Here is a 27,688-nt window from a genome sequence, read left to right as displayed (position 1 = left end):
TGATTTCTAGTCTGGAACCGATAACAAGAAACACACACTCCCATAGGCCCTGAAAGCCTACATTCTTAGGGGATTCTGTAGCCTTTATATCTTCAACACATTTCAACTGTACAATATACTTCTATGCAGGTCATCCTCTACCAAAACAGCAAAACTATTGAGCTGTAGAAAAAACAAAAACTGCAACTGTTTTCTCTTTCCTGACAAGTCACAGTAGGATATCAGCTGATCCTGGCATAATAACTGGCAAGTTTGAGTAAAACAGGAGGAGTATTGGTATTTTTAAATAATCTTTTCATTTTTATTACACTCTTAAATATTGAGGTCTTCTCACAGAGAATTTTCAGCCCTTCATCAAGAGTTTTAAGAAAAACTGAGTCACACTGAGCCAATAGTAAACTTGGTCAACTGAGAAATTCTTGAAATAGTATTGATAAGAGCAAGTCTGACAAACCAAATATATATATCCACTCTACATCCGTTCTCTTAAAATTCTAGCACTGCCTATAATTCAATATCCTGCCCTGTAAAAATACTTTAACCAAATATTAATATGTTAAGTAGAACATTATGGCTCCTCTTACCCATTACTATAAATTAACTTCCAGCAGGAAGACATCCTAAAATCCATACAGATGGCTTAGCTCTCTCAATAAAGGGCTGGGGGAGGCCATAGGTCATAACAAATAGAGCAGCCTCTCACTCTGATGTTGAAGCATGAGCACGAAGGATGCCAAAATTACTCATTGTAACGACCCTTTTGCAAAACATTAGCCATACCTTCTTTTGAAGCTCACAGTGTGAAGAATTTCTAAAACCTACCATTACTTCTATACTTCGTTATGTCTTTTACAGTTTCAAATGGATTTAGGAGTATCAAAATAATTTAAAAAACTCTCCTGAAGATATTTTCAACTTGAATTCATAGAAAATACAGTATGAAAACTATGTTTTGCAGACATGAAATAAAATTCAGATAATAACCAAAACTGAATTTGACTCTACATTTTCTGATTTTGTCTCTGAGGTGAGCATACTGCAAAAACAAAGTAAACCAGCAAAAATACTAATTTCTGAGAAAGTTCTTCACAAGCAATAGATATGGGAAAGGTAAATACTATATCAGCTGTTTATCTCTGACTCATTCAAGGCAATCACATATACATTAAATGCAAAACCTACTTGCACAAGAACTATCAAATGAGATGGAATTCAAAAGACAATATCTCTACAGATGTGACAAAAATTGAAACATAAATAGAGGCAAAGGGATTGAGAAACAAATTTAAAAAACCCCTAATCGGCAAAACCTCTGAGTAATAGCAAGCAGTTTGCACACAGGGAGACAGCTCTTGAGCATGAACGCAAGAGTGCTGAATGGCGCTAGACAACAGATTCACTTCAAAATTACACTCTCAACCCAAACTGAAATGGTAACACAGACATACCCACGGAAGACCGAAAAGATCTTTCTAGTTCTTCTTATATGGAGCAGAAAGAATTCAGATTCCTACTTTACTTTTCAATATCTGAAACAGCATTCAGAAAAGGATTAGAAATGCAACTATAATATTTATGTAATAAGCACCTACTACACTTAGCCTAGTGTTAAGCACATATAGCTGTAAGAGAGTAACAGAATTTTCCATTCCTTGATGTTTCCGAGCTTTAAATGAAACAGTCATAAACAGCACTTCGGAGAAAAATACAGCAATGACCGCTATTATAGAGATGAAGGTTCTAACTTGCTTAGCCAGCAAAGTCTAAACAAGAGCAGTTGGCCACTGATGCATGGGCAGCTAAAGAGCAAAAGTAAAAACCTTTTAAAAGTCAATGAGAAATTCCTACCTATAATCTATGGCTGATTTCCTATTCTTCTGGCACCTTGTACAAACTATACATCAGTCAACAATTTTCCACCCAATGCCAACTTTTTCTTCAGGGAAGTCAAAAGGCTTTATCGTCTTAATCCAATGCAAATCTTTGAAGAAAACAGTCTTGGCTAACCAAAAAAATTCCTGAACTTTTCCTGTAGATACAATTTCAAAAGAATGAATAATTTTGCAGAGAGAACAGACGCTTTTGAGCAGTCTGAGCATATTCCTCAGGACATGGCACACACACAACTTTGTGAGCTGGGAACAAAAATAAAACTAAGGGCCTTTGGAAAGGATACAGCTCACAGAATATTTTGAAAGTCGCCTCCTAAAATAATGCAACTGTGATAAGCATCAGTGTTCATGTCATATTCAGTCTCCCTATGAAGAGCTACAGAATGTATTAAGTTTCCAGTAGTAAGATCGTAAAATCTAGATACAATGATGAAGTTCCATGTTTTCTATTACCTACATTATTTTCAGTCTGTTTGTTTCCTGAGCCTTTATTAAACACATCTCTTCACAATATAGGTCAAAGTTTTAGCCAAAGTAATGTAATCATAATCTTACAGTGTCTATTTCTAATTATACTGCGACCTATAAAAAGTTAGCTGAGTAATGTCTCAGGGAATAAAGACTGAGCATTAAGTTTCACCTCAACACACACAAAAAAGCTATAATCTCCCCATCGAAACATGGGACTAAGAGCTTTACAAGACAAACATCTTTTTTACCTTCAGAAATGAAAGATTCAAATTGCTTAAGCCTAAGATAGTGATTGCAGAAGCATTATGTAGAACAGGGAGTGAAAGAGACTGAACAAGCTTTTCTCAATATTTAGAAAATTACATCCACAGGGAAAAAGATCTGTCAATTTTGCAAGTTAGATTTACAGTGCACAGGAAATACAATGTATTATTTCAAATTAAACACATTTAGGTGATGCAATACTTCTAAAGAAGTTGAAAACCAGCTGAATAAAAAAAAAATTGCTTTCATTGATTAAAAAAAGTTTGCAAACTGATAATTTATTGCTTTAGACATTTCTAGCATTTTGTAAAATATTTCAATTTAATGGTGTCTTACCTCATTTGTACTGGAAAGAGTGTTTTCAGGTATTAGCTTTGCACAAAAAAACCTGTCCCATTTCCTTTCCTCAGCTAAAGGAGTTATATGCAGCCAGCAATTCAGAAAATAAGTGTCTGTTTAAAAGACAGACAAGTAAGCCATAGATGATCTGTAACCCAATCCATCTTCAGTGCAGAGTCAACAGCTTTTGTTTTGCATGAAATACAGCAAATAGTCTGCTGCCTCTACCTGTGTTATTGTGCAGATCAAGTTTAGGCCTGTCTGCTCTTCCCTTCCACGTTCTGAGCTACAGTAGTGATTTCTCAGCATTCAGACGTGCTGTATGGTGGCTAACTGAAATTTCAGCCGACACTTGTAGACTTGCAATTAGCAAGGTTATTTTAAGCGCTGACCTAAGTTCCAGCAGAATGTTTATGGCATTATGACAGGAAGGAATCTAGTATAATATCAGTCAGTTGGTAACCCTGTAAAGCTGATCTTGGAGAGGAGAGACCCTCTTAATTCACAGCACAAAATATCTGACCCCCAATTTACTTTAATTTTCATTTTTAAGCTTCAAAAGGAATGGAAATATTTACTGGGTTAATATTAGGAAGCTTAGAATTTATTTTAGGACCTGGTAGATCATATGCTAGGAACAAATGTATTAATAGGAAGTTATGACTTCCCCAATGGAGTGATTCATCACTTACAAAACAGAGACTGTTACTTTTGTAATGCTCACATTTGTAATAATTACTTATTCATTCTGAATGGGAGGAGAAAATCACTGACAAGCTGAACTTATTACAGCTGGACTTTAACAATATCTTTTCATTTCTCCTCGGTTATCTTGAAAAGGGCTCCCTCTTCTGTACAGGCCTTTGGCAACCCCTTGTTTGCCCTGCATTCCTTCTGAATTCTCTGGCTGTCTAACTATTTCAAAGTCATGTCAAAAGGCTCAGTCATACCTCCACGCCCTCATTCGGTGTTCATTCTCATTCCACCCCCCTCCTTTCTTCTTTTCTGTTCGTGGATCAGCTTTCTTGTTCCCACCCATCTTCATACTTCCAATAGCAGCAGATCCAACCTCACAGATGGAACCATGACAAACAGCTCCTCCAACCACCCCAGATTAGAGCTATAATGGTCAGCCAGATTGTGTGTGTGCACACATGACAAGCTTTTCTGAAAGCACCGCAATCAGAAACACTATGAAAAGAGAGATGTTTGTTTTAGAGAGAGTAAATGATGGGGGAACCCTCCCCCCCACCCCAAAAAAAATCCAAAACAAAAATCCCCACTAAGAAAAGTTACCGCCTTCGCAAATTATTTAGCAACTTCTAAACATCACTAATCACAATGAAACTGCTCCGTTGGTCTTGACTGAAGCAGCATTTCCAGGTTTGGGCACAGTTCCTTGCTCTGTGCTCAAAGGTTATATCCCACGCTGCATTACCTCGTTTCACTCAAGTAGTTTAGCACAATGTTATATGAAGCTTTCTGTCCAAATTTTAAAAAATCATAGCTCAAAATTATTGCAAATTATTTCAGTTGCAAATTATTTCAATTCCAGTTTCAAATAATTCTGGTTCAGAAATATTATATCTTTCACAGGAAAAATACAGTTGACATCAAGTGTTAGTACTGAAACAGGCAGATACATAGGCTACAGTAGGTTTATATCCTTTTTACAATATTAAATAGATTTTCCAAGGCAAATTAAAACCTTTATTTCATTTATATGCAACAATGACATGATACCTTGAGATGCTAGGTGTCGTGATTTAACCCCAGTCAGCAGATTGGACCATGCAGACTGGCTCACTCCACCCAGCTGGGATTGTGGAGAGAATTGGAAAAGTAAAAGTGAGAAAACTCATGGGCTGAGATAAAGATAGTTTAATAAGTAAAGTAAAAGCCACACACACAAGAAAAGCAAAATAAGGAATTAATTCCCTGCTTCCCATGGGCAGGCCATCTCCAGGAAAGTAGGGCTCCATCACACATAACAGTGATTTGGGAAGACAAATGCCATAACTCTGAATGTCCCCTCCTTCCTCCTTCTTCCCCAACTTTATACAATGAGCATGTTGTCATATGGTATGGAATATCCCTGTGGTCAGTTTGGGTCAGCTGTCCTGTCCATGTCTCCTCCTATTTTCTTGCACCCCAAGCCTGCTCACTGGTGGATCAGTGTGAGGAGCAGAAAAGGCCTTGACTACCTTGCAACAACTAAAAACACCAGTGTTCTATCAACACTATTTCTCCTCCCAAATCCAAAGTATAGCACTACACCAACATCTTGTAATAAAATTTAACTTTATCCCAACTGAAACCACACCACTATGAATAATCTGCAAGGGCTTCCTCTGTTTTGGGGCTTAACTTGTAAAATGCTGAGATAGTGTATAACTGAGGATCAGGACCTCAGTTCTCTTTTTGAAACTTGATTCATACCTGCCTAATAGCAGGAAATCCATTTCCTGTTGAATACGAGGTAACTCCAAGAAACACATTTGAGCATGTAGTTTCCATTACTAGCTAATATTTCAGTTGCTGATTGCACTCTCTTTTCCAGAAGGGAGCGATAGATGAGCCAGGTTGGGTGCAAAAGGCATGTCGTCTGCTGTTGAGTTGGAAATGGACTGCCATCCTAATCAGAAAAACTATAAAGATCACAAATAAATACATGGTGAAAGAAATATAAGCAGAATAATATTCATGAGATGACTTTTTAATAAACAAACACTACATAGTAGGAGGATAATTCAGCAGAGCTGGATGGTTTCATCATAAATGTTTTGAAAAATCTTTATTGCTAGTAGCTCTGCACAATGGGGTTCATTTTCAGCAAATGATTCCGGAGATGTGAGAGAGAAGGCCGTAAGAGAAACAACTCGGGGGAAGAATTAATGAGTGAGTCATATGTTTTCCCTGAAATACAAATACTTTGAGAAGGGTTAAGTAAAATGCAAACGTTCAATGAAGTGACGCCCACGATCAGTATCATCACTCATGGGTTGACTTACACACTCTAAAATACAATTGGGGCGTTGGGCGTTATTTGGTAATAATGACAATTTTAGGGAGGGTCACAAAAACAAATCGGAAATAAGATATGAAAGGGTTCTCATTTCAAACTTGTAACACCACTTTAACCCTTTTCAATTATATATTTTTGTTTGATATTTAACTCTATTTTTTTCCCTATCTTTACCAACCAGACAGCCTACACAATTTATATCACAAAGTAGCATTTTTTTATATAATAGACTAAGACTGCAGCCCTCATCTGCAACCAACATGATCTTTTATGAGTTTGGCAAACAGAGCTGGCTAACATGAGGTAAGCTAGTGTCAATTTTTCCAGTAAAATAAATCATCACTGGAAAAAATATTAATTTAAATCAAAATTTTGCAAAGAAATTTGTGTACAATTTAACTGGAAAAGTTTCTAAAAAGCAGAACAGGCTTTCTCTCTGTGAGATCCAGTTTGTATAAGTGACTCAGTGTGCATGATTCAAAAAATTGTTTTACAACCTATCATCTTTCTGTGCTTCTCAAGTAGGATGCAGGAGACCAAAATTCAGATCTGTTTTCTACTTGGTATTTACTAATTCACACAAGTGTAGCTACACATGGAGCACATCAAAGACTTATGCACAATAATCCAAGAAGGGTATCAAGACGAATGTCAGATGCCTGATACTATGTCGTTCCGCAACTTCTTAGATAAAATTCAATTTGGTGGGGTTGAAGATATCAGAATAGGATGGTTTTATTCTCTTATAGGTATGTAATCAAGTCTAAATACAAGAGTGGGGATATTCAGACTCAATGAAGTTTCAATTAACTGATATTTTCAAAATTTCCCCTAAAATTTTCCCTAAGCACCCTTCTAAGTCATTATAAACAAAAGCAGAAAACACATCAGTTCAAAGCAACAAATAGATTGAAAGCAAAACACACCAAATGAATTCTAACATGACAGTTTTTGCAGTCTGTATATCACCATAATTTAATTTAAAAATGAAGTTTAACAACAAATCTGTCCCAAGTGCTAGTCCCACTGCATGTATTTGCATTATTCAATGTCTTCAGAGAAAAATATGTGAGGAAATGCACCTATGTGAGGCACAGAGTAGTATAGACATTAGTCTCTCCTTTTGATAATAAAACGTCAATGAATACTGCCTTTGGCATTTTCATTACTGGCATTTAAACTGAGAATCATTGAGAATAATTTTTTCATTGCATGTGTATTATGTATCCCTTTGTCGCAGCACATCTTTGCACACAACAGAGACTGAAGGTTTAATTGGTTTCTCCCGACATTTTCAAATTCTTTCTTTCAGAAAATAAGGAATTAAATGGGACTGTTTGGAGTGCACACGGCAGCTTCCTATTTATTCTAGCAAAGAAGTGCACCAAGAACAGATGAAGGTGCAGGTTTCACCCACACTTTTCAAGCTTAATATCGCATTAAAAAAATCCTCAATGTGTTATCATTACGAAGTATGAGTTGACATACTCAGAGATATATCTTGTAATTGAAAGACTCTAAGTGGAGCCAGACTTCTCTGTTATAACATTCCATCATCCTCTTGAAAAACCAAAAGCTGAGTAAGGCTACTGCAGAGGAATTCTTTTTCTAAATTGAATTTCTAATATTTCATAGAGAATAAATAGCTAGACAAATGACAGTTTTAGCTTTTGCCCTGAAGGGTTTAATCATGCAAAACTCTAAACATGGTCTTTCCTAGGAAATGAAAGACTGGTTAAAACTGGTTTTCCTTCTTCTATTCCAAGTGACTGATTGTCACATTCCAGACATTTCTAGGCAATAGGATTACATCATTCAATTTTTTTTAATGGAAACAGCTGTTACATCCAATATTCATGACCTTTAAGTTTTCAATATCAAGTTATTCAGCTGTTCTTTCAGTCCATCTGAGTTCCAGCAAAATGAAACTGTGCAAAAGACCAAACAGTTTTATTCCATAGTTAAATGAATGCACATATTGTTCCCAGGCAATAGAAAGAAAACAAGCTTAGGGGAAATGCAGCATAGAAAAATCTTGGTCTTATCACTGCTTCAATGGACTGTCAGCCCCTTAATTCATCCCACACACAAAATCAGTACACTATTTTTTTGCATATTTCACATTGCTTCTTACTAAGGTTTGATGTACACAGCTGTATGTGTTGTGTGTGAATAATTCTTATAGGACTTCATAGAAGAAAAAAAAAAAAAAAGAAGGGAAAGCACACATAGAGATTTTTAAAACAGAGCACAGATAGTTTTGAGGATCCACACCGGCTCATATAATCAGCCTCTTTTTGAACTTCAAGTTCAGCCTATTTTACATCTTTTTCACTGGTTTTGTTTTGTTTTTTCAGTAAATGAAAACATGAGTAAATTTGGATAAACGGATTTTATCATTTTTCTATTTACAAACATATTTAGATGTTAGATATTTAGATGGTCATTAACTTATCAAAGACAATTAAATAAAATTCATTAGTCGACAATGCATAAGGGCATTTCTCATGCTAAAATTTATCACGCTGGATACATTACATTTTCTGGATATTGCTATATTGACATCTGCACCTCTTCTAGGAAACTTGTTTTATAATAATGCTTACTGCACAATGCAAAAGCACATTTTGATTAAAATAAATTCTGAAGTGTAAAAAAAAAACATTAGAAGAACCGTGCTATTACAGAAAGAGAGGTTGCCTTAGGAACTGTCCAAGAGGGTGAGAGGATGATAACAGCAGTGGTCTTGTGGATTGGTGGAACTGAAATAACTTGTTCTTACTCCTAATTTTGCTACCAGTTTATTTTGGACTTCAGTACAAGTCACATTGCGCCTGTCTGGTCTGCATTATATCAAGTATACAGTGAGTGTGATCATGCTAACTTGCACAGTGTAAACAACTTTAAAATGATGGGTAAAAGCAATTAAAATATTAATTTATCAAGTGACCCGTGCAGACCTGAAGAAGCTGTAATTTTGTATCCAAGAAGAAACTTCGGGGTTATAGGTATCTCCACCTTCAGGGACATCCTTAAGTTAAACACTGACTCCCATTAGCAGCATTGCCAAGCTGCTATTTTTCTCACATAAAGCTCTGTAGAAATTGAATGTTTCAAGGGAGTACCAGTATAAATATTTATAAATATAAGTATATACATAAATGTACACATATTTCCCTAAGGGCTCTATATCAGCTCTACCATTGCAAGATCAAGCATTTTATTTTGTAAGTCTTATATGATAAGTTTGACGCATTAGTAACGATTTTTTTTCAGATAAACAGTGAAAAAAACCTTGCAAATTACTATTGACGCTCCAAAGCTCTCTGCATGTGATATCAAACTTCCCCCCCCCCCCCTCCCCTTTTTTTCTTTTTTTCCCCCTCAGCAGCAGCAGCAGCTGCGAGGAAATTCCTCCAGCTCCCGGCAGCACTAGGTGGTGCTGCAGCACAACCGCAACTCAAATCTGCCTGCTGTACAGTAAACAATCCGAAATGTCTCATTGCATTCTTTAACACTGAAGTTACTAAATATTATTACTGAAGACTGTTGCACAGAGGCTTTTTTTTTTTTTTTTTTTAAGAAATTCTATCTTTCTAGGACACTCTATTTAGCATGGTTTTCGCACCACAAATGCTTTCTGAATAGAAATAATGAACGAAAAGAAAATGAACGTACATAATAAATGCAATTACTTACGCACAAAGCCAATATTTTTGAAGCTTATAATTTATGTTCTTTATCTTCTTATTCAGTGATCCAAGAAGATAAATTACAAAGATCTGCTTACAATACTACACGACACAAAAATTGTACCTTGTGAAAGTAATTTCTCTAATAGGGGTACAACACAATAAAGACGTTTTAATCCATTATAAAAATAACTCTACAACGTACAGAATTATAAACATGTTATTTGCATGCTAAAAAGTAACTCAGAAGTGTTATTAAACTCAACATTTGAGTAGTTGCATAAATTTCAAGGGCTTCCCAGGAGCGTAAATTTGCCGTCATGCACGTTTGCAAAACTATGTCCTAAACGCACATTAGTTCTCTGGCTTTCTGTACATTACTAAATGCAGGGGGTTTGACTTTGTGTAGCTTTTTTACTTTTGTTCATTTTGGCCCTTATAAGTAGACTTCTATGCACTAGGTAATTTCCCAATTGCAACTGGTTCTGCAAAAGAGTAAAGTCCGCTTGCCTGGAACAGTTTGAAGTTAGGCCTTCAAAATAAACTTGAAGCATTTAATAACTGCAGTTTAATAGAGAATTCTTGGGAATTCTTGTAGATGTCTAATATATAGTTCTTTCTCATTTGCCATTTTTCAGTACCAAGAGGAAGTTACCTCCTTTCTGTAAATACTTTCTATAAATACTCTATTTCTTATTCAAGGCCAGACTATTCAAACAGCAAGGCAACAATACCAACATCCATTCAATTACAACAGCTGAATCTTGGTCTTTAATAAGGGAACAGGCAATACTGAGTATAAGACCTCCATTAAAGTCAGCAAGATCAGATTCTAGTAATGCAGGACCATGTGCGAACACACACAGCCAACTGTTGCCTAGCTAATTTGCTGCAGGAACATACCACGACCACACTAGAAACTCTTTGAAGCAGAAGCAAGTCCTACAGTCTAAAAACCTATCCATTGATTGTTTTGAGCATACTAGAAAAGGTATTAAAGATTTCAAACTGAACTTTCTCGTTACTCTTCTTTGGTCACAGAAATTACACAAAGCCAGACTAAAAAAAACAACAACAACAAAACAAAAACAAACAACAGTAAAATGAAATAAGGCCCATGTGTAGAGAATAGCATTGTCTCCTACTTCCCTCCTGCATTTCTAATGCACTAAGTATTTCTTAAACATGTGCTCTGGCAGGCTCCTGCCCTCTCCACCAAATGTGGCATTGGTCCAGGAGAAAAAAGAAAGAGCAGCTTTTTGAAGTAGCAGTTCAGCATGGTAGCAGATGACTCGGCAATGTGCTTTGGTGAAGGGCAACCAGGAAGAAGAAAATTAAAAGGGACAAGAATCAGATGGGAGTTTTGAAAGACAGAAATTGTGAAAGAGAACTGAAAAGAGCAAAAAGGAATATAAAACAGAGGAGACAGGCTGGAAGATGAAGCTAGCAACCTGATTTGCAACCTAACAAAATAAAACTCCTGAGCTGGTCTGCACTGGCACGTGTATTCTTTTGAATAGAGGAAAATTTCTTGTCCAGCAGTTAGTAAGATACCTGTATAGCATGGGGTTTTACTTGGTAATTTTTCAAGCAACCTCTGTAATACCTTATGGGTGTGGCCCCGTCATTCTGATTTGCTGTCTTTTTTCAGATCTCCTGTATAAGACAACACAAAAGCAAAGAAAATCTAGCTAACAAATAAGAACTGGTGCAAAATTCACAAATCAATCCCAAATACCACAACTACAAAACTGAGAACGGTGCTTTAAATTGCAGTGGAGATCACCATGAAGTCTTTGCCACTCAAAACACTTAGTTTGATGCTACATTTACTTATTGCTTAGCATAAAAAAAAAAAAAAAAAAAAAAAAGAAAGAAAAAGCAGGGGTAGGCATTAAGAAAGAGATATTGTAAGTATTTCATTCATAATTAGGATCAGGAAAGAGTCAAAGAATGTGGAACAGATTTGAGTCAGGGAAGCTATTCTTGCAGATCTCAACTGAAAAACAAAACCACATAATTTAAACTGTAATGTGGTAAAAAAATCACGTTTTCAGCATTCCTTACTTATTCTACCTGAAGTTTGAAGGAAATACAGCATTGTCAGTGTTTTGTGTTTCATTGAAAGAAAACAGTGCTATTTGTAACCAGAGATGCAATGTTCCTATGTAGAAAAGAGACTGGCTCTCTTCCCATGTATACTTTTCCTATTTACCTCTGCCTTAATCTCTCATACTGAACTGCTGGCCTAGATTCATAAACAATGTGGATACTTAAACTACTCTTTGAAGCAATGATTATATTTGTGTGCATCATGTTTGAGAATCCATACGAGGTTACACACGTTTACAGGTAACTCATTAAGTAACGTTTGCTATTTTAATCTGTTGTATCAAAACTATCCATTTCAAGTTAAGATGTTAACTCCATGTGAGAACAGGTAAAGAAGGGATCCCTGTACCTGACAGCGGACAAACAAATGCATAACAAACTGTCCGGTCTTCACAGTTCAACCAGGCATCTGAACTTTCAGGGAGTCCCTACAAATGCTGTATGAAAGAACTCCAGGTCACCTCAGCAAAGAAAACATAGGATAGTTTAAATAGTATCATTGGAAATTGCCCTTGGAAATATCCCTCTTTCCTTTATTTTATCATGAGTCTCATGACAACAGAAAATATTCTTAATTGTATAGATTGTGAAATTAATTTATTGCCTCAAAATCCTGGATTGAATTAAAGGTTTTCTAGCCTTGCTTGCTTCTTAAAAATATACCCTGAAAATAACTGCCGAACGGCAAATAAGAATACTCGGTTTAGAACACTTAGTTTAGTTTTTCAGCCCTATGATTTTAGAAGCATAGGTAGCTAATGATTTTGCAGGCTTCCATTTGGCAATTTTGTCTTCTAGCTGCTGGACAGTGCTGGATGTAGGAACAAATTCCAGCCATACCTTTCATACAAGCTGATTGAGCCGTGTATAAACCATCTTGTTCATCCCACACAGTTCAGCATCTTTAAAAATTCAATTCTGTTTATATTATTCTGGGGGTCATTTGGATACTGCTACTTTGCACCATTTACAATGTCATGTTGCTCCTTGCGTACAATTTCTGCTTCCAAAGGACATGAGCAATATTCTGCCATGTCAGAAGCTTTTATTCTGTTAGTGTACTAAATAGACACATAGACATAGAGTAGCCCTCAATAACTATGAAGAAGGAGGTGAACTGCAAAAGCAGAGATCTTACACACAAATTAAATGATGTACTACAGTGAATTGTAGGACTAGCTTAGATATTTTAGGGCTGATAATTCAGAAGAATCTTGGAGAAAAAACAGAAATGCATGAGGAAAAAGTCAATATACAAATACTGAGGTAGTAGTGGCACTGAATTTCTTTTATGGTATTAAAACATGATACATACACATACATTCCCCTATATATAGGTCAGTTATTAAAAAGAACATAATTCAGAACACCAGATCACAATCACATTGGAAATGCACACAATACAATCACCTATTCCCTATACATTACCAGGTAAATTATAATTGAATCTACAGAACCTATTCTGCAGAAATGTTACTTGCTTTCTCACCTTTTGAATGCCCATCTAATTTGTGATTGGAAGCAAATGTACCCATCAGAACACAAACAGATGAATGGCCACACCAAAAGATAAGACTGTATATTGTAACCTGTTCAAAGTCCCTTTTGAATTATGTAACCACAGCTAAGGGCAAGTACGGTTGCAGGGCCAACTGAGGAGAATAAAAGAAATTAATCTCATGAATTTCAGTGAGCTGTATTTTCTCAGATAATGCAGATTATGAAAAGTAAGTACACCAGCTCAATGGGAAAGGGAAATTGCAATGTATTACTAGAGTCAGTAGTAGATTTTATATTTCGTGAAAACTTATTAAAGGTCTGTCAGAATTTTGGAGTGCTATGATTGCTAACATAGTATTGCTTTATGCCTTCTAAATTACATGTGTTTTCCAAAAAGAAATGGAAACATTTCCAAAAAAGAAGTGCTCCATCTTTTGAAATGCAGGGCCTAGAATCGTAACTGACACGACAAAAGCTATTCTCTTCCTCCAGGGAATCATTTACTGGGAGAAAGTGGAGAGAGCATTCATAAAGCTTTAACAGATGGAACTGGTAGGTATTAATTCTCCTTTTCCTCTGTGTTTCTGCACAGTCCATTGTAAATGGTTCAGCTCCAGTTCAAAGACAAAGCTCATTCATCTGTCTCTGGTTCTGCACAATGCCACTAGAGACAGTTACATGGAACGCATTAAAATCTTCAGATCAAATCTCTTGGGTGTATGTATGTAATACTGCTAATGCTTCTTTACACACAACTCAAGGAACCATAAGACAAACCAAGAAAAAGTCTAGCGCGTATTTATAACCTTTTCTGAGAAGATGACATCACTACCCTTGCGGTATCAGTCAGACATTGGCCTGAACCTAGGCTCCTGCCCACACTTGCCACCCAGCTATATTTCTCAGATGCAAACAATGAGGCCAAGTGCCAAAGTAATCCTTAAGGGAAGCTCAGGGTCCAGCACAGTCCACAGACCAGACTGCCCCAAGAAGACAGATCAGGCTCAGACAAGGCCTCATGATCTTCATCTCAGTCCTCCAGAAGACATCTCACACACCTCAGTCACAGGATGGATACTATGCATAGCGCAACATCTCAATTAAAAGTATAAACATAACTATACAGACATGTCATTGCGTTCTCCACAGGAAAATATACAACACCCTTTTGCTGTGCTTCCTTGCTTGTTAGTTGTGAGATTTTAATTGATATATGAAGGAATCACATCATTTCACGGAAGGCTTTTTAATGGTTAACTAAGCAGAAAGGCATTTAATCCTGTTGAGGAATGCGTATAATTCCAGAGGCAAGTATCCAAGGATATTTAAAAATCACAAACTTGTCGAACTTGTTCCTACTAAAGTGCAAGCGTGTTATGTTACTGAAATATTCATGTTGAATTTCTGGCATTCAGACAGCAATCATCCTATAACCTGAAATTTCTCCTGTCAGCTCTCTCATAATAAAATCCCATCAGGCAATTTTAACAATAATGAAGCAAACAAAAAAAATTCCTTACATTTTGTGCAACTTTCTGTGCTTGTTCTTTGACTGCTCCCATATGCCATATTACACATTTTAGACACCTATTGTAAGTGATGTGTAATTATAAATTGAAAAAGCAATAAACCCTGCCAGTATAATAACTAATAAGAAATATGTCCACAAAGCCTGCTGAAATATGCAAAGCAAGAAAACGTCTGTAAACATAATAGCTCACAGTGCAGATCAGAACTAAATGTCTATTATAAAATATAATAATATCCTACCTTTTAAACTACATAGACTCAAACAAATCCTCAAGAAAAAAATCACCAGGAGGATTTATGTGGCTCTACTTTTTGTGTGTACGTTTTTGTTTATATATACACTTACATATATACATATATATTTATAAATTTTTTTTTCAACCAAATCACAGCTACCATTATAAAAATTCCTATTGGCATCCTTGCTTTCAAATAAAATAATGTTATAGTGTCATTGACCCTCAGTTTAAAATGTTGACATTACTAAATCTTACTCATACCATTAAAATAGTATTAATTTAGGTATTTCAGCAAATCTGGACATGAGTATGGGTTATTATCATCATATATACATACACAAAACAACAAAATACATTCCCCCAGCAAATTTTTTTGGTTAATTTGCACGATAACTTAACTTACAACATTTTTTCATCATACTGAAAAGTATTTATCTCATTACATCATTATATCCAGTAAACATTTGTGTTTGAGTCAGATTAGGGTACAAACTAGAGAAGACTGTAATAGGTAACATCTGTGCTAGAATTTGATATTTACTTTAATATTTCTCCAGAGACTATTGGTAGAGTACATTAGCTCATTTTCTAAAACCTGTATTAGCATATTTTTATGTAGGAACAATGTGAAGTGAGAAGAGGGAGAAATAATCATTATATTTGGTCAAAGTGCACTTACATGCATTCAATTATTGCTGAGGTCTAAACCAGAAATTCTGAAATAAGTATATATTTCAAAAGTGTACACATCCAAATGAAAGTGAAATTTTGTAAAGCTTTTATTTTTAGAACTAGATGAAGAAACTGAAAGTGGTAAAACTCTCACTTTTTTCCTCACATTAAAGCTCCAATTCATTTTTCACAGACAAATGTTTACCTTTCTTCTCCTGACCGCTGAATAATCCAAATGCCTATTTTAGGACAACCTTAAGACCTCTATAGCATTGCAGATGCTGCTCTACTCTTACACTCTACACCATCCTGAATTACACATCATACTTCTATGTCCAAATACATTGCTCAGAAACTAATGAATGCATCTCTGCCCTTGTAAGAAGAGCATTCTCCTGGAGGGAATGTCACAAGTTGCAGTATTTTGCTCAGTGTATCCTTACTGGTTTGCTTTGAAGAAACTCAAGCTGATTTGAGGACCTGTTCAGATTGTACCCTTGAACAAAAGGGAGGCCTTAGATGCTCCACATATTTTTCACAATTCCTTTCCAAAGGCCAAGCATGTGGACCCTGAATGAGTTAATTAGATAATCTATGCCATTTTTTAAAATCTTTTTTGTCCAAGCCCAGAAGGTATACTAGTCCTGGTGTCTTCTACGACTCCAAGGAACATTCAAGTCCCTTTGCCACAAGAGCAGTAATTCCAATCATTTTTCCTGGTATCCTTTCCCTGATGGTCTAGAAAGTCCAAGCTTAAAAATGGTCCAGCACACTGTCTGCAACATTTATTATTTATCCTCATAAATTATGCAAGTCAGACCCTCCATTATCACTGGGGTTACCAGCTGAGTCCCTTCCAGCTCTTAGCTATTTTCATTCCCTTGATACATAGATAAGAGCAGACTAACCAAGTAGTTCTCACTTTTCTACTCAGAAATGATATCACAGCAGATAGGAATTTCTTGCTGTTTCTCCATTTTTTTCTTCTTTTTATTAGCTCCCAATTTTTTCATCCTCTTATTATATTCTAACCAGCAGCCTTCCATCTTTATTTGATCCCTCAAATAATGACCAGCTTGCTTTAGAAGGCAACTAAATGTCCAATAAAGTATGTACGCTCTTCCTGTGTTCATAACATGTTTCCTATGGCACCCAAGCAGACAATTAGAGGACAGTGGGTTTGCATAAGTATGGGCTATATCAATAGACTTGTTTACTAAATTCTAACAGGAGAAAGAAAATTAATTAAACTTCATTGTATCTACACAAACTGAACAATACCAGCAGGAGAGTGGGAAAGATTTTTTTTCCTATTAGGCTGAATGGCACCTATTTTTTTTTCTATTAGGCTGAATCCACCTAATTTTTAAAAAGCATCATATTAACCTGCCATTATTTGCGTTTAAAAAAAAAAAAAAAAAAAAAATCAATGTGCATTAACTAAACATTAAGGGTATAAAATTTCATTTCAAAATTATAATATTATCTACAACTACACTAGACCATAATTCCACAATTTAAAGTTAGACTACAAATATTGGTGTTTATTGTTTTTATAAGGTTACCACTGAAAAACAGATTGCTTGAATATTAATGAAACAATATAGTCACTAGCAATACTTGGGTACTTCAAGTTAAAAACATGTAAGAGCCTACATAGGCTTAACAGATATTCGCTTAGTATAAAATATTTGTAACACCAAAACCAGTTTCAGCGCTAACAATAATATATCACTAACAGTATCATGTATTTGAGAAACTCGATGATTTTTAAGGTCCCTTCCAACTCTAACCATTCTATGATTCTATGAAATGTTATAAATGATCAGAACAGTTGTTTTTTGGTTTGGTTTATTTTCCATTAAGAACTTAAGATTGGGCCTTCAGGAATGTGTTCTTAACAGACTTTAATGATGAGCACAGAATAAACATTAGGACAGAAGGTAGGCAACACTGCAGTCCTGAATCATCTTGCTCAGTAGAGCTATTTAGCTCATAGATATCTAAATACCACAGGTACACCTTTGTTGCTCATTCCATTAAAATTACCCAGCTGCCTAAAATTTTGCATTTCTGAGCTCAGACTACCACCAGTCCTGGCAAGTCTGAGCAACTATGCACCTAATTTCTAAACCTAATTAGTACCCAGAAAATTTACATTTACTTGATCATTTTCATCCTTGAAGTCACTGAGCCAGTAGGTGAGCAAACAGCATGCCTAACGCCTCCAGGTTTGCACTCGATACAGAATAGAGCATTAGTCTCTGTTTACGTTTGATAACGTATAGCCAAGGGATTAGGGCAATTTTTGAGGGATGTGGAAAAAGAGGGTTTGCTCCCTTCAGGCAGAAGAGAATTTAGCCTAAAAGCTACAAAGGCAAGATGAATTTCATAGGTGTGGTGTTACTGTAGTAAAGCACGATAACGTGGTAAAAAAGTCACGTCTTTTTTCTTAAAAACATCAATCTGAGCAAGATTGTAGAAATGCCATACAAGTTTGAAGGCCTTTAAATAATGTGATTGTTTGACTAAACAGAGTTTGAGAAACACAATTTTTTCCCTGGTGCTCCATGATTCCCATTGTGGCTTTTTTCCTAAACATGGGAATATGCCCAGGGCACAGAGGAAAATGTAAAAATTAAAAAAACAAACAAACAAACAAAAAAACCCAAACAAACAAAAAAAAACCAATCACATAGGCACGCTCAACTAACCAGAAAATAAGAAAAGCTAATAAACCCACCTATTTGACATTCAAACCTTGACTGTAAGTAAAGGGTAGCCTCTGCAAAAGCCACCTTCAGAACAATTAATCTGTATTTATCAGCATTTACACTAGACAGACTGAATGCTGTGATTCCACCAAACTGTTCAGAGGCAAACTAAATAAGAATACTTCTTAACCAACTAATTGCTTCTTTAAAATTGCTTATGAAATCTTTTTTTTTTGCAAAGCATAGAACTAATACATATAGCAGATTTCTTCTACCAGTATATAGATGTATCAAGCTATCATTATAGTATTATAGATATATATTATTACATATTTGCTACTGTAGAGCTGCTTATGAGCACGTGACATTTTTGGAGTGCATTTTGGAGCACATATTTGGTCTGAAAAATAACTTGAACATAAGAAATATGATAGATACTACAAACAATTTAAAAAATATCCACAACAAATCTGGTTTTATCCAAATAAATCCTATTAATCATTGGTTAAATACTAGGTGAATTAAGGCATTTAAGGGTGTCATACTGAAGTTGTTGGGATGAGTGTGCAATAAATTTAACATTTGACTAGTGGCTTAGCTAGACTGTGCTCTTAACCCTAACCCTTCCCCTTCAAAAAAAAAAACAAACATATTTTACATGTTTATATAAATATATTCCATTGGCAATGTTCCATATAGATAAATGTATGTATTATCTAGTCTTTCACCATACTTCCATAAGCAAACTTAATTTTGATTTGCAGCCAGTCAGGAAGCATATTCCTGCCTATGTTGTATTAAGCCATCTGGCTAAAAAACAACAACAACAAAAAAAAAAACATCACATCTGCAGTTACTTAGATTGTAATCTACAAAGACTTTCAAATCTTTGGAATCGCTACACGTAAAAAGCAGTGTAATACATGATATGTTTATAGTCAAATTACTGTTTGCTTGGTGGTCACGTGCTTCATAAACATATGACCTGTCATCAGATGAGATTTTGGGTTGGATTTGGAAAAAAAAAAAAAAAAGAAAAAAAGGATAAGAGTAAAGCAATTTTGTATATATTATCCTTGAAATAATTAATCTGACAAACAAATATCCCATATGTTACATAGACAACCAAGACCAAAAGTTTTCTTACCACATTTGCAGTAAAGAAATCCTGATACTCAGAACTGTGAATCTGCAATACAGCTGCAGCTCGCATTTTTTTTTAAATTTGAAGTTAATAGAGAGTTTGAAGATTCTGAATAATTTAATTGCTTCAAATCTGCAGTATACACCAAAACCTCAATTATTTCAAGAAAATGCTCTTTAAAAAATTCTTCAGTAAATTTGGTTTTACTTATGCTTGTTGATAGAATGGAGACTATTTCCCCTCTCCCTTAGCATTCAACTGAAACATTCAAGCTCTTTAAACTTTTCAAATTAATTTTCTCAGAGAAGTTTACAGCTTTAACAGGATGAAGGTGCTGAAATTTATCACGTCATTGGTTTAAGAGAGTCCCTTTGAGATGCAGTCCTACACATTTAGGACATATTAACTACCTCAGTATGAAATAACTTATATTTTCCCTGAAGTTATAGTCCACTTTCATTTTAGGATTTTTTGGTGTGCACATTATGTCCTCTAGCTAAAAACAATCCAAAATTGTTCTCAAAAAGTGAAAATCACATTTCAAAGGAGAAATATCTTATTGCACACATAGCCCTTAAATGTTCTTTTTTGTTAACTGAATTGCATTTCAATTATATTTAAACTAATTTTGTTTCATATGCAACTTAAGGTGACTTCTTAGTATAGGATTGTTGGTAGTCTCAAAATCAAATAATTATCATATTACCGGCTCTCAACCTGTTTGCTAGACCTGAGACTCTCTGCAAATAGCAACACTTCCACAAATTTATGTGGAACAACTTGTTGATCTTCAGACCTAAACGGAATAGCATGTCTTTAGATTGTCTCCATTGAGCTATAGGTCATAGTTTATAATCAAATGTCTACTTTTAGAGATACTCATACTAACAACCACCCACAGAAGGTATAAAACTATTTGTCAGCAAAATTTGTTTCATGAAGCATAGCTCTTAAACACGCCCAGAAATCTCTCAGAAATATTTTTGTGAATTCACAAGTCATTATTTCACTTCACCTCCTTTTGAATAACGACTCTTATAAATTTGCATAGCAACAATTCACTTGAAGTATGAGGATCACATCTTGCCTGCAAGCAAAACAGCTGAACAAAGTTGCAGTCAACCTCTCCAATTAAGGTTTTATTTTCACCTGTTGTGTTTAACAGTTATCTCTTGTGCAAACTTCTGTCAAGATAAAGCACTCCACAGGATTTCCATTAGGAGCTTCATCTATACATCCTTCTGTAAAGACTGTCACTGTCATCATCTGTGATCATTTATAAAATTCAGTTATGTTATGGCAACACAATGAGGCTTAATTCTTCTCCAAGTTCTCTTAGAATACGCAGTTTTCTGTACAGTGTAGAGATTCAGACTCTAGGAAAACAATCTGTGCACTTAGTTAAAAGTGATTTATACAGCACAGCTGAAAAGCTGTACAACTGCAGAAGCAACGTATGTTGCCACAAGCCTCAGAATAGAGCCATTGAGAGTAATCAAACCAAAGGTGAGAAGAAAGAATAGCTCTGTTTCTGATGTTACAGAAAGACATGTGGTAGATGAGGTACTTCAGCAATGCTCCTAGTATTGAATAAATCCTTTTACAGACTATGATAAAGACAGTTCTGAGTTCCAAATTCGAAGACATTGAACTTACTGAAGTTATCTTCCAGACTCAGACATATTGTGAGTGACTTACTTTAACATCTGAAAAAAAAAAAAAGAGATTTATTTTTGCTCTCGAAAGGAACTGATACAGGAAGAAAAAAGTTGAAAAGTAGTCAGAAAAGTCATTTGGTCTGGCCTTCAGCATTTGTTCAATAAGACCAGCAATATTTAGTAGTATTTGTTCAATAAAAGCCTACTGAATTCAAAAGGAGGGCATGAGAGAGAAAGACACCTACAGTTCCCTGGTTTTACAAGCATTTTGAAAAAATGTAATAGAATGAAAAAAAGGCATAACCTGTATCTAACTGCAGATATATTAGAAACTAATATTCTTTAATATCTTGCTTTGATAATTCCTCACACTCTTCTCTTATCTAGGATTTAAATACAAGGAGAAAAGCAACTAAAAATTCTTTGGCCCCCGAAAAAGTGGAAACATAGTGAAAGGATAATAGTTACACATTATTTGACCTCTATTGAAAGTTCATTAAAATCTTGTTGTAGGAGTCAGGAGGAAAGACGAAAGATACAGTCAAGAGATGTTTGAGGCTGACCCAGATACCCTGGAAAAAGATGACTGAAGTCTCTCTGCTTGGAAAGAGAGAAAAGATCCAAAATCTGTAAAGATCTAAAGACATTATCATGGCATAAAATGCATTTTTTTCCCTATGTCAAAACACAATACATGATTCGGACATTTAAGTCATAAAGTGGCAGTGGAGTGCTTTACTCCACAATAAGTTAGAAGTTAACAGGCATCTCAAATACAGAAGACTATACTAGATCATCCAAAATTACAGTTTCTTTCAAGAAGACAGAAAGCAGTAATCAATGAGTTGAAACGCTAGACCATTCCCCAAGAGGGTTAAGGGATATAAAGTAAAGCAGACGAATGGGAGTTGAATCCAAGTTGGACCTCAGGATGATTCCAAGATAGAATTTGCTGTAAAAGCAAGCATATTTTATTCAGACTAAAAAAGCTAAATGGTTCATGAAAGCACCTCAGCAGGTTAACACAATACAAGGACAGAGAGAGCATTTTTAGATTTGCTTGTAGTAAAATTGTAATTATTTTCATCTCCTTCACAAATATTTGCAATTGGTAACAGCTGCACTGAATGTGTTAGAAAGATGTAAATGTATTTTAGCATAGCTTGAATTAAGAGTGATGACCAGATAAATGGCTAATATAAGGCATTCTGGACCCCAGAGAGTTATGATTCATGCATCTAGCTTACTGAAGCACTCATGTGAAGCTGAGCTTTCCAGGAAATTTCCCATGGGACAACATAAGACAAGCCTCCCACTCATGCTGCATGGCTAGTTCTGAGAAAGGGCATTGCAAAAGTGAGAGAAACAAGTATTTTCAAAGGATCAGCGGTGGCTAGTAGAGCCCTAAGTCATGTAGCATGAAAAGAAACTGCCAGCAAACACCAAAATCTCCAGGGAACAAGCCACAATAAAAGAAACAATGCTCTTGATTACAGAAAGAGCGGAAGCACAGACAGATCTGCAACAGGAATACAGAGCAAATATTCACAAGAGAAAGAGATGATCTGTTTGCTGAGCAATTTTTCCAAGGAATAACATAAAAAGTCTGCTACGGCCTAGATCCTCAAACCAGCCCTATTACCGGAGCCAACTGACAGCTGGAGGAAGAAAACTTTAAGCATCCAAAATGAATAAAAAGCTGCCTGAAAATGGAAATCGACGTCTCCTGGCTAAGGAAAACAAACTATGAGAAAACGAAAAATTATTTCCTCATTGCTACATTTGCAGTTTAAAAATTATATTCAGAAACTATTACGTTATAGACTTTTATCCTGAGTCTGTATCATTCGTTTTTGTCTTTGTGATTTGGACAAAGGAGCAGAAAGGAAGCTTCTTAAATTTCCAGAAGATGACAATATGTGTGCTTGGGGGACTTGAAAAATACCAGAAGAAAGGTTTGGAATTGAAAAAGTCACAAACACAATTGAGAAATGGGATATTTTATGAAACAGTTCAAATGCAAAATCCTACATGTAAATTTTCACAGATAAAATGGATAAGAGAAAGGTGAAGAACCCATCACGCAGCAAAGGAGTTTGGGAGGTAGTGACTCACAAGCTGAACATGAACCAACCATCCTCTTATGTTGTGGAAAAAAAGAAAACACTGATATGTATTGTTTGAAAGATATGTGAAATACATTTTCCGGTCTTCTGGCAATGATGAAGCATTGACACATTGAGCCTTGTGTCAACTCTGGGCACAACAATTCCAGAAAGACCCAAATCAGTCAGAAGGAACCTCTCAAGGAGAATTATCAGAGCACAGAACAAAAAAAAAAAAAAAAAAAAAAAAAAAGAGGATCTGTATGAAGTTATGGTCTTGGGGTTGGTGTTTTTTGTTTTTTGTTTTGTTTTGTTGCTTAGTTGATTTTCATTAAGTTATATTATACAAGACTATACAAGGATAAGCAATTAAAAATACATTCAAAGTCTGAATAAAAGCATTTCCGCAACACTTGCTTCTACAGTCTTATTTCTTTTTTGCCTGTATACAGGTCTAAAGGTAAGCAGGTTACAGAAGTTCTGTATTCCTAATGTGTTCATTAAGATTTCGCTGCATTTTTTAATACTACTACAAATCTTTTTCAAAGCTTTTTTTTTTATGTTACTTTCTGAAAAAATTAAAAATATATGAAATATTTTTGAAATATCTTCAAATGCAGGTCATTATCATGCACACACAGATACCCATATCTATAAACACACAGAAAAAGAGCACTTCCTTGTGAGTCCAGGGTCTGTACATAGACATTTGGCAGCCTCAATGACAGGCTCCCTCAGGCTGACAGGCCAGATAATTGCAGATAATTGAGATTCCTTCATGTTATTCTTTAGTCCTTTTTTACAGTTGCGTGAACCAGACCTCTTCCTAGTCCCAAAAAATCCCTAGGTGCTACAGCAATTGCTTACATGGAAAAAACCATTAGGAAAGCATTTTGTGAACTCCCGTTGACTCTTGCAACTTCAAAAATAAACTCTAAAAAGGAGAAAACTGTGAGGAATTCTATTCGTTCACTGACCTCCATGTGAGAATAAAACCCAAACGGATGTATGAGGGTGAGTTATATGTACAGGATACTCTCCTTTTGTAAGCAGGCAAAAATCAGTTCTGCTTGTTCTCTAAACCCAGCCCAAAGCTGTGTGCGAATACCATCCACAAGCTCCACAGCTCTTTAATTTCAGCTCAGCGCTGCACTAATATGGCCACAAGCAACTCCAGATCAGAACTGTCACCTAGTCCAGCAAGACTTGTTACGCATGTCTGGAGAAACACCTTTTAGGTATATTAGCTAAAAACTTACTGCACATTCTGGACATAGTCCTTTCTCTCATCAAAAGCTGGCAATGTCTACCCCCAATTTTTCAGAAAAGCGGCGAGACTGTAAAAAACTCAAGATCAGCTGTCTATTTAGTTAGGACTGACTACAGTACAATTGGTTAGCGCTAGTACACAGAGTTGTATTTTAAGACAGCCTACAGTTCCAGTCCTAAAATAAACACAAATAAAATACCATCGTGCTGAGTATGAAGGAAGACTATGTTCACATAAACAGGCCTCAGAATGCAACTCTGAAGGCAGCTCAGTCTGAAGAGATAACATTTGCCTGCTATTTTTGGAGGTTGTTTGCTGCCTTCAAAAGTATGCCTCATCTGCTGCAGCAAACCAACCCATGCAAACAAACATAGACATATAGTCCCAGACACTGTTTATTTAAATTTCACCTTGAATTTCCTTAATATCTTTAAAGATTTAAAACTGAAATTTAAATCTGGGACCAAGACAGAGATAATTGGTTAAAGATACTTGTGTTCAGTTGTCGGGTTGGGGGAAGGGAGATTGTTGCTTTTTTAGTTTACACAGAACACAGATTTGGGGGGTACAAAGTCCAGTCTTGCTAATGCATTTTCTTGTTGGGTGGGGGGGTGGGGAGGGAAGGTTGATTTACTGGCTGTGACTTTGAAATTATCACTTCATATTTCTTACCAACGCTCAGATCCAAAAAAACCCCCACATTTAACATTCTGTATGTAGTTCCACCTGAGTTCAACAATCAGCGTAACCTTTATGTGTCTGATAGGCCAGACATTAGACCACCTTTCTATCCTACTGCCTCTGAAACTGGCTTAGTTTTCAAATGAGTGGCCATGCTTACTGGGACACAAATCTGAGAGTTTTAGACACTGAAGCCCATTAAAATCAATGAGAATATTTCTGAGCACTTCTGAGATGTTTGGTCGGGTTACTGTAGCTGTATTAGCTGCTCTTGGAGTGTGAGCATTTTCATTAATATGCTTATGGCTGTTGAATTAAGTGATGAGTAAATAATGTTGCAAAAAATCCGAGAATTATATGGTTTCTATTTTCTCCCTGAAAAGGGTTTATTCACTTTTTAACACAGGCTGTCAGACACGCTACAGCAGTTATGAAAAGACCTTTTGTTTACTTTACTGGTAGCAGAGATGTGTAAACCATCTTCGCTGAAAAATCTGCAATATAAAATTCATCCTACCTTCAGCTGTACTAGATGCACATCCACGTGCTTGCTGTCCGAGTCCTGCTGGACAGAGTAGGTCAGATCCCTGACTCTTTCAGACGTCATCCGAAGCCAGGTCTCAATTTCTGGCAAGTGGAGAACAATCTTCCAATCGGCCCCAGTGTGTAGAGGAGGAGGCTTTTCATACTGCTGGCCAGAATCAAGCTCCTTCATAACATCCTCTTCCCCGTCTCGTTCCACTGTAGGAGTCATGTTTATAAGCATGGGAGATGCATCAGATGGTATGGGGTCCAGCTCCTGTGTTCTCATGGGAGAAAGTGCTACATCCATGGCTAACATGGGAAAGTCTAAACTGTAATTCTTTCCAAAATAGCTGCAAAAATAAAAAGAAAAGAGACTGCTGTTACAAGATGAAATTTTGCAACAAAAATGTTCACAAGACGACAAGTAAATGGCAATGCCTGAGAGGTGTCGCATTTCTAAACAAATTCTTCACCCTGCAAATCTACACTGTAAGTTCAAGAATAAACAGATTTTTCAAATTAAATTTGCTGATTTGAACAAACAAGTTCTTTGAGAAAAATAACAAATACCTCATTTCTCTCATTGTAAACAATCACCTTGGAAATTACAGTTTTCATTGACAATAAATATGTTCTGATTTTCTACAACTGCAACATTAATAAACTGAGCATTGACAAAGCTAGCAGAACTTTGCAGAACTCCACGAGTTAACATAGGACTGGTATTTGTAAACTAGCACATATTAGAACACATTCCTTGGCCTGAAATTTATGACTAAACACAAAATATCTCAAGATTTATTCAAATTTCCCAAGTGTCCACTCAACTACTGATCATGTACAAAAAAATTTTGAAGGCAAACTTGAAGCAATTATTGAGGACACTTAGTTCATCTATTGTAGATAGATTTTAGTTTTGAAGTTTAAATTCTTGTGGTTTTGTTAGATTTAGAAATGTTGCAATAAGTAACAACTCTAACAAAACTTACAGACAAGAATTCCAAATGTCAAAATGTATCTTAAATTAAAACATCATTTTAAAAGAGTGGCTTTATTAAAGTCCAAAAGCTGTCGTCAATATACACTTACATTTTACTTTGTACCTCTTTCTCTGTACTGTCTAGCTGTATGTAATACAGAAGGCTGCCATAAACCTTATGCCCAAGAAAAAAAAAAAAAATACTTAACAGCATGCACCTGGTTTGGAGATAAGTACCTAAAGTATCATGAAAACTTTAATTCAGTAGGAGATGTATTTTTTTTTTCTAATTTTCGAGACTCAAATTTGACACATACCTGCCTTTGACATACAACACTAACCCTTATACCAGCTCTTACCTGTTTCTTCAATACTTTGCAACCCTACGGTATATTCAGTAAGTCTACAGTAAGAGAATTAGGAAGATTAGGTCCTTTTAAAGCTGTTTTTTCTTTGTTTTAACCAGTGCATATTAGAAACATTTCAACTACATTTTAATAACTTTTGCTTACGTTCCTTTTCCATAGAGCTAAGACTGCAAATAACTCAGTTATGCACCTATTTGGGCAGCATTCCAAGTTTTTACAATTTGACTGTCTTTTCTATAAAGACTGAATTTTAGCTTTTAGCATAATAGCTATATGATTGCGGAAGAGAATTCAGTGCTTCAACAAATAAATCAACTAACACTGTCACTACTGAGTTATATTCCTAAATATTGCAAGTGGCATCTCAGCATCTAGAGACTACACCTGCAGGCAGTAAGAGTATCAGAGGAGTATCCAAACACCAGTCTACTTCTCATAGCTGGGAAGGACAAAAAAATTACAATTAATGTTAATTTGATTTTATTTCCTGTCCTGCCACTACTTAGTA

General features: G+C 35.7%; 1 protein-coding gene across 1 annotated transcript in view; it reads right to left on the bottom strand.

Annotated features, from left to right (window-relative positions):
- Positions 1-26,149, bottom strand: part of AKAP6 (A-kinase anchoring protein 6) — a 229,355-nt gene extending 203,206 nt beyond the window's left edge. The window contains exon 1 of the mRNA XM_074148618.1: positions 25,826-26,149. Within this exon, the coding sequence (XP_074004719.1) occupies positions 25,826-26,149 (324 nt within the window). The remainder of the gene's footprint in view (positions 1-25,825) is intronic.
- Between the last annotated feature and the right edge of the window lie 1,539 nt (positions 26,150-27,688).

The sequence above is a fragment of the Numenius arquata genome, chromosome 6 (genome assembly GCF_964106895.1).
Source record: "Numenius arquata chromosome 6, bNumArq3.hap1.1, whole genome shotgun sequence".
Lineage (NCBI taxonomy): Eukaryota > Metazoa > Chordata > Aves > Charadriiformes > Scolopacidae > Numenius > Numenius arquata.
This window is presented reverse-complemented; position numbering and strand designations above follow the sequence as displayed.